The sequence below is a fragment of the Netta rufina genome (genome assembly GCF_964035555.1).
Source record: "Netta rufina genome assembly, chromosome: 7".
NCBI lineage: Eukaryota > Metazoa > Chordata > Aves > Anseriformes > Anatidae > Netta > Netta rufina.
The window spans coordinates 11,551,960-11,560,967 of NC_140130.1; the positions used below are offsets into that span (position 1 = coordinate 11,551,960).

Here is a 9,008-nt window from a genome sequence, read left to right on the forward strand (position 1 = left end):
CAGATACTGAAATTTACTTGCACTCTGGCTCTCTTCAGGGTCTAAATAAACATGTGTGTTACACCATTACACAATGCACTCAGGACCATTGTTTTCCTCCAGTTCATAAGAGTTGTAGAAGGGCCATTAGCCTTTCCACCTCTTTTCAGTTTGGTTGCAAAACTGGCTAGCATATCCTGGCAGCAAATACTTCTTCTGCTTATGCTTGCTGTTCTAAGGAACACTTGTAAATAGATGTAAAATGTATGATTACCATTTACCTTGTATTCGTAGCACTGGTAGGATATTGCACCATTAGGTACTGGTGTTTTTCCACTACATATGGTCTCCTAGAAAAGAACAGAGGAATAATATAATTAAACTTAAAAAACAGAAAGTGTAAGGGAGGTACTGGTCTCAGTTTTTAAAAGATAAGGTAGCCCTACCTCCCTATGTTGTGTCCTGGCATTTACCACACTTGTAAAGTCTCATTTGAGCTCAATTTTCTGATGCTCAACAGGACTTGTTTTCATCACCTTTTCCAGAGAAATCAGGAATCCTTTAAAACAAGTTTATTTGCTGTAATCTAGGGTCAATTTCTTTACACACAGTAGAGATTTCTGGGGGAGTAGGGAGGTAACAATATTTCTAAGATAAAGCATCTATTGGATTCCACAGTTATAAGAGGATATCGCTCTAGACCCGAGATCCCCTCTGAAACCAATACCCATCATTTTTATGGCCAGACAACCCCCCCAAATGTTACTTACTTACATACTGTAATTAATAACAACTGCAGGAAACCTATTATCATCTGATACAAAACCATCTTGTTTCAGAAGACTGAATTTTTGTGACCTTTCACAGAGATCTCAATTTTCACAATCTGATTTTATAACATTTGAAAAGTTTCTGAAACAATTCTGATTTGTGAGATCCTACTTTTCACTTGCTTATCTGTTATTACAAATAATAAAGGCTCAAACTAATACAGGGAAAAAAAAAAAAAAAAAAAAAAAAAAACACCACCACACCACTAAAAGACTTAAAAATACCAAGGACTAACTTGGAATTTCTGTGTCTCCTCACTATGTACCACTGAGACAGTAATGAACAGGGACAATTTGTTGCATTCATCCTTTTGCCCAGCCTCCTCTCTCTTCATTAAACACCAACAACTTTTTCTATTACTACATGTTAATGAGACAGTTTGTTCTCTCACAAAAAAAGGCCACTTTCAAAAACAAAACAAAACAAAAAAAAACACAAAGAGATTGACATTAACATTTTAAATGTTATTGGAGAGTTTAAATTGATATGGTTACACACTCATGCACAAAATGCTAGCTATAGGAACAAAACAGTTTGGGGATGCTTTTCTGCAGATTAGAACACACCACTCATTTAACCTCCTGACTATGTACACTGGTAGTTAGTTAAAAATTGCTATAGCTTCACCAGGCTTTTAATTACTACACATGAATCCTGTGAGATAATAATGATTTATGACTATATCTGTAGAATATGGCTTTTATCGGGGAATTATTTCTTCTGGGCAAGGTGGACAACACTGGATTATGTATTTTCGGAGGTTGCTAGGAGATAGCTGTCCATGCCAAAGAACATGGACTCCATTGTTTAACAAGAAGACAGGAAACTAGCAGGTGTTTCCTTGATATCTTCAGATTTACACATGAGCAATAAATAAGTTGAGACTTTGGGTGCAGAAAAAGGAGGGCTGCCTCAGAATGGCATAGGAGGAAGGGTGGAGTATTCAATGAGAAGAGCTGAGTATGACATTATAGGGAGAGATATTTTCATGACAATAACTGAAACTTGTAGTTTGCTTACCTCAATTGTTTCTGTTCTTGGAGTGAGCCATCTACATGCAAGTGCTGCCTAGCAGTTCTTTGACTTGATGACGAGTTTTCATTTTTGCACACCATACCTGTGTTTGGTTGGGTTTTTCTAATACTAACAGTTTAGGCAGAAATAAATTGTACTTGGTGACCTAGCTTGGATGCTTTGCTTTTTGATGTAGTAAAACTTAGCTCTTGACACAACAAAAAAGTGTTGTGTTTTTTGACTGCATACCAAGCATTTAAGTGTCTTGAGGTATAAATCCATTTACCGAGAGATGATATACTATGATAGGTAAGTCATTTGTAATATTTTACATATTAATGCTTTCAGTAAGAACCTTTTATGGTCATACTGTAATCATAAATGTGATGTGAATAATTCACTGATTAACCAAAGGAATAGGATGCTCTGTAGATAGTTGGGGATTTACGTGTATTAATTTGTGCATTTGTTTCAGATTTTAACTTAGCTTTTTAGCAGAGTGATTTTTATTTTTGTGTTTCTGCAACATGATGCTGCTTTATGCCATTTATTACTCTCGCTTTCACAAAAAACTTTTATGTTTGAAACACACAACTTATCAACAAGGTTTACTTGTTACAATATTAATTATTACCATTCCAGAGGTAGAGGTAGCTTTAGGTTAACCTTAAAAATTTCTCTGGCAGATGCAGTGCAACTTGTCAGAGTCAAACCTAGGAACATTAAATGGTATTACTTTAGTCTTACCTTTTCTCAAGGTAACCTGAGAGTCAGAATTTTTGTTGTGGCATGAAAATGTTTGAAAATTTTGGTGGAAATGGTATTACGGTCATAGGTTTCCAATGAGGCTATTGTGTAAAGTATTTTCAGACTTTGAAATCTATCCAGCTTGCTACTGGGCATACTTTTCCCTTTTCCACAACCCTGTCCATTCTCAGATTGGCTGAGGTCTTGCATGTGATGCTGACTGTGAACCATCTGCTGCCAAAAGTATCCCCTCATCTTCTGTGTCTGAACATCTTAAAGCTTTTCTACTCCACAGGGCTTGAAATGACCGCATGGACAGATCCCATTTCTTCCCCTGGTCAGGCTAGGGACAAGAGATGACAATGCCCACAGTCAAGTCTGGGTTCAGACTGTCTCCCTGCACAGAGCAAGTTGTGGGGGAGGAGGAGAAGGAAAAGAGGAGTATAAACTATACGTGTTTATGCATGCATTTTAATTTCAGTACTTTCTTTCCTCACTCAGGTTGAGATAAAATGACCCCACAATGAGAATGAGCCCAGGACTTCCCCACTGCGAGGTAAGCGAGTGACACTTTGCTACTCTTGGTCTTTTGCTGGGTTTTTACTGCCCAAACCTACTACTCAAACTGAGTGGCAGTGGAAACACTTTCTGAAAAGGCTGTTCTGGATGTTAGGGGTTTTGGGTCTTAGTCTGACTTTGTGCTTTCAGCAGAGAACTAGTTTTTCTTTTGCCTTGATTGAACTTCCACTCTTACCTCCACCCCTGATATACATGTAGTGTGTGCTTTGTCAGTGGTTTTGGAGATGGACAGGCAGCCTTCTGCAGTGGTTATTGTTTCATAAGAGAATGTGATATTTTAGCACTAAATAAACTCTTTAGTATTTTATAAACATTTTACATGTTTACGTAGAACAAAGGCAATGCTTATCAGTGTTTTGTAGGTTCTCATTTAACTAGGAAAATTACTTGCAACTGCCACTGTTACTGTTTTTTTTTTTTTTTTTTTTTTTTTTTTTAAACGACAGTTGAATGCGGTTGCTAAACCTGTCACTGCAAGCCCCATAATTCTAGCAGACATTAAAATCCCAACACCTTAATTACTCCAGTAACACCAGACTCTGTCCATCTCCTTTCGGACAGAAACTCATAAATACTTAGAAATGCTTCCACTGTGAATCCCAGGATAATTTTTAACCAGTATCCGAGGCCAAACCTTGGATTTTTCTTCTAGTCTTCACAGAGACCCAGTGCACAGAGTCTGTTGTGACCAAGGACTTTTGAGCTACTCCCAACCCTCCCAAACAGAGAGAAACATATACCCTTAGCCACATTTTAATTATGTTAATCACCTTCTACATTTGGGATTTTCTCAGGGATAAAAATACACCATAATATGATTCGTTTCTGATTTTCTGACATGCAACAACTACAGAAATTGCATAAACCTGAGGCCTAGGTCGTTTTATTGTCTCCATACTCTCAGGTGCCTGAAACATCATTCCTTAAAATTCACAGATTGTGAGGCGATAGAGGTTGCATTTCCGGTCGTTCCAGTTCCCATTGGTATACATCTCTACACATTTTTCTGTGCCTTTGCCATTAGGCTCATATTGGTGCCAATTGGTGTAATTCAGAGGCGTGCCATTCATATACTCAAATTGTCCGGAGGTCTCACTCTCTTTAATGCCCAAATAGGCATAACTGTTATACTGCTCCACAATCCCCAAAATAGCTCTGTTCTCCTCCTTATTCATGGGAGTTGCAAGAGTTCCTCCAGTCTTCTCACAGGACTCTAGGGCAGATGAAAAGTCCGCTTTCTTCCCGTTGCTGGCAATTATTTTCTCTCCGGCTTTTGCTATTTTCCCTTTCAAGGTAAGCACTAACCCCCCCAAAAAAAAAAGAGCTAGTTAGCTTTCTGGGTTCCTCTGGCATATTACTGAGAAAGCGCAGACAGAGAAATCAGGATGACGAAGAGGAAATTAAAAGTTGTAAGAGGAGCGCAGGAGGGAATGGATGAGGGCAAGACTGAGAGTGAGGGGAAGATTACAGATCTTCAGAGTTTACCCAGTTCAACAGGTGTCCAATAAGTTTATTGCTATGCTGCTTTTGTCCACAGATAGTCTCCTCTGAGACAAAGACATCCTACTCATAGTTGCTGTGTACAGTATCATCTCTACTAGCTGTGCGTACTCCCCAAAGAGGATCAATTTTGTTTCAAATTTGAGCAAGGGAAACAGAGAACCTATCATTACTTTTGTAAACTCAGTACTCAAAACTTTTTCTAACATCTCTGGAAACTTCATTGCTCGAAGATATAAATGCTAGCAATAGGGTACAAGGCTGACAAGTTCTGATGAATTCATGCAGAAAGTGCAACATCATTTGCAATATATGTATGTGTGTATGTACATTATGTGTATATATATATATATATGTGTTTATATATATATACACACCAAATCCAAACAAATAACCATTAGGTGTTCCTGAGAAATCCGTGTTTTATTCTCCTACTAAGAAAGTACTTTACTTTGGTTCTTATCTCATGTTCGGTACTGGAGTATACTTGGGTATATCTTGCCTTACCATTGAAACATGCTTGACTTTGTAAAATCCAAAGTATTATTCCAGGTTGTCTCACAAGCAACCATTATGTTACTTACTGGACATCTATTTCTATTGAGCATTGTAATAGCATCTAGGTATATTCAACTAATTCTGGACAATCTTAATAGATGACTATCTGCACAAGTATTGTTTTAAAGATTACATTGACAAAGTAGATCTTATTCTATGCTGTCAATAGTGGGAGTAAGGCTTTTCAGGTTTAGGTCTAGTCACCCTCTCTGAAGCCAAAAATTAGTTTGTGGCACTACAAAAAACGAATACAGGCCCTGCAATAGGCCTAGAACAGCTCTATGGTGTCTCACAGCGAGTTCTAGTTTTGTAATACAGGACCATTTTTCAAATGTGATTTCTGTTCTACAGGTCTCGATTCTATAATTACTTTTGCCCACTATGTTTGGAAATGGCTGAGAGCTGAAAAGGTAAACATGGAAAAATTACCTCCTTCGAGTCTGGACAGTCGTTGTCTGAAATTCTCTAAAACATCGCTGAATTCAGTGTCAGGCGAGATAGGTAGACCTACACACATAAACATAGAAGTTATACAAGCAAGAACTAGGTTCTGCTGATAGGAACTAATAATTGGCTTAAATCTAGCTATTTTCCAAAACTAGCTGGCGCTTGATGTCTTTTAACATTGCCTGGGGTCTAATAGATATTTTCCCATAATTTTTTCACTTTTTGGCTATTCTGCATTAAACAAAGAAAAGAAACCCTTTGAAATGCACATAAATTCACTTCTGCGTAGAGAAAGCCTAATAAAACCACACATGAAATACATTTCTAAATCCAGTTTGAGGTCTTATGTGTGTCATGCCTATGAAAGTGTACACATCATAAGTATTTGCCAATGGTTTTGTCAGGGATAATTTTTCATTCTCATAATTGATACTGGACAGGCACCAGGGATATTTCTGAGAGGGAACAGTTCTTGTGGCATTACACAAAATTCAGTCTATATAATTTCCTTTTTATTCTGCTGAATGGATGTTTTGTGTATTTACAGCGGGATCTTATTTTAATTGGAACTATAAATGCAGATATAGGTGGGTTTCCACATAGGTGGAGTGAAACACAGAGTCCATCCAGCACTGGTTGTTTAGGATGGGCACTGACAGTACAGGCAGATACTTATTTCATACAAATTTCCACTGGTAACAAAGGTCCTACGTGTAGTACAAAATTACTGACATGTTTCTGTGATGGTGTTCCCATTATTCACAACTAAAACTAGTGGGAATGTAGAGGCATAACATATGTTACATCTGAGTTGTACTGTTCCAACTCTTACATACCTGGCTTCACAGCCAGTAAAATATAACGTTTCACCCAACAGAGAGAGTTATTTGTCTGACAAAACACTATATAGAGATCTTTTCCCCTTTTCCTCCTCTTTTTTTTTTTTTTTTTTTTTTTTTTTACCTTGCAGCCCTGTGGTCGGTGGAGGTTCAGGAAGCCTTTCTCTTCCAAAAGGCCACTTTGGGCTAAGAATAGGTTCTGGAAAAGAGAGGCATACTTATATACACATAATTTATATAATGGGTGCATATTTGGGGAATTTCAGTATACGATAGATCTTAAATGCAACACATCGCAGTTTGAGAGTATGAACAATTTTGTTAGCACTTTAGCCCTGGTAATGCACCTGGAGAAAATATTTCCATATAGACATAAAGTTACCCAGTGCAATTTATATGCCTCTCCAGACTCCTTTTGCACATACCGTCTTTGAATACTATAGAAACAGACTAGGCACCTTTGATTTACACTTTAAATTACATATTGGAATAACATTTTAGTTATACAAAAAAAGGCTTCTATACTTCTCTTATGTAACATGTAACACTGGAAAGGCTATATGAACTAGAAAGGTTTAAATGTTTGCTTATATGTATTTCTATGTTTAGGTATTGATAAACTGCATTTCCCCTCTTCTCCCAGATGAGACAGGAGCTCTGTCTTTTAGAAAAAAAAAATTAACTGACTATTTTCTCTATCTGTTTTTTCCCCTTTTCTGCCTACCGCCACCACTTACTTGAGGCCACATGTCCTTCTGTGTTACCTGCTTTTATTCATTTAGCCTTTGTGACAAGGATTTTTCCCCCAAACTTGTGTTTGTTGCCGGCTGAAAGTATGGGCCACGAGGTCTGGTAGCAAGTTGCTCTCTGATTTCATTGGACCTGGAAACACCTAACTATTTATATAACCCTAATATTGCCTTATTTCGTCTGAATGAAAAGACAACATAAAGGTTTGTTTTTTCCTTACCGGGGACTTATAGTTAGTACATGTGTATTATAATGAAGACAGTCACTATTCTTACTTAATAGTCGAAGTAGTCCACCAAGTCCTGGGATATCGGATAGCTCAGGAAGTCCTGGACAGCTGAGTGCATGGCAAGGCACTAGCAAGGCAGCTGCTGCTGTGAGCATGCAGAAAGAGTAAGACATCATGGTTACTCAGGGCACCTGTCAGAAAATGCACATATTTGTCAGGCAGTGATTCTGCAAGAAATACAGGCATTGGCTTTTGTAATTGATTTTTTTTTTTTTTCCTCTTCTTTAAATATGCCTCTTTGCCTTGTTCCAATAGGGTGCAGTTTGAAGTTTACGGCTTGTTTTGCTACTATTGCATAGCTTATGCACAAAATTGTTTCTAGACTGATACAGATTGGAATACTTACTTATTACAGAATGACAGTTACACCTTTGGGAATAGTGGAGACATATCTTCTTTTTTGTTATGTCTGACTATTTGTAGGATTAATCCTTGAGAAATGAGCTCAGATATAAAACTGATAAGGCTTAGGACATTACTTCTCTGTTAGGCCTATAATCTGTCAATGAAACATAGATGTATATGCCCCCAACCTTAAAGGCACAATCTGTTACAGTAGTTCTTGTGATATTTTGGAGCTGGTTAGCAATCTCTTTCTTTAGGCACAATATTGTTTAGGGACATTTATTTGAAATAAGTTTTTCACAAGGGCAAAGTTTTATAGCTCCATTGACATTCTCATATTGTTTTGAACAAAATTCCACAAGCCTAAAAATGTCAGTCTTGCACAAAATGCATGTTTGCTGGTTGGCTATAGGCCCATTCATCACGTTTCAGTTTATTTCATCTTTCAGATGTAATATTAGGTAGGGTTATAATCTCAGTGCTGAGATATGATTAAAAAGCACTCTGAAACTACTGATCATGGCTTTGCAACGCATCTGTTGGGTATGCAGCATTGTCTAATGCTGCGCAGTTAAACCTGAAATGATGAAATATAAGACACCATGGTATGGAGATATCCAGTTATTAAATGAAAAGCAGATACAGAATCTCTGTTAGTGTCATTTATTAACTGGATACTCTAAAACTGGATTGAGCTTTAAAAATAAGGAATATGGCTTCATCTGCAGGACTGATTTTATTGTAAAAGGCTTTTGACATTATCCTAGATCTGCATCAATAGTGAATATACTTAAGGGCAAAGCCCACTTGTTCATCTAGAGGCATGTCTAATCAAACTTGGCTCGGTGGGACATGCCCCCAAACATAACATTTACGTCAAAAATTTCAGCCTTAGGATGCATTTATAAAACTGTTTGAGCAACACTCTCTGTCTCATTGCCAGAATATCCACCCTAACAAGTACATTTCAACTCTACCTGAGAGCATACATGTAGCATTAAAATGCACTGTCACGTTGCATGTGTTGAATCTGAGGTGGGATTCCTTCCGCCAATACCGGCTGCTTTGGGCTTTTTTTTTGCGGTTAGAACTAGATGATCTTTGAGGTCCCTTCCATCCCGAGCCATTCT

At 37.7% G+C, this 9,008-nt stretch overlaps 1 protein-coding gene across 1 annotated transcript; it reads right to left on the bottom strand.

The window, feature by feature from the left end:
* Positions 1–4,073: 4,073 nt before the first annotated feature.
* Positions 4,074–7,649, bottom strand: LOC311211437 (pulmonary surfactant-associated protein A-like; the record flags this gene model as incomplete). Its single annotated transcript, XM_084290170.1, has 4 exons — positions 4,074–4,450; positions 5,638–5,715; positions 6,619–6,693; positions 7,520–7,649. 4 exons carry the CDS (start codon positions 7,647–7,649, stop codon positions 4,074–4,076), a joined length of 660 nt encoding a protein of 219 aa, XP_084146296.1.
* Positions 7,650–9,008: the final 1,359 nt, after the last annotated feature.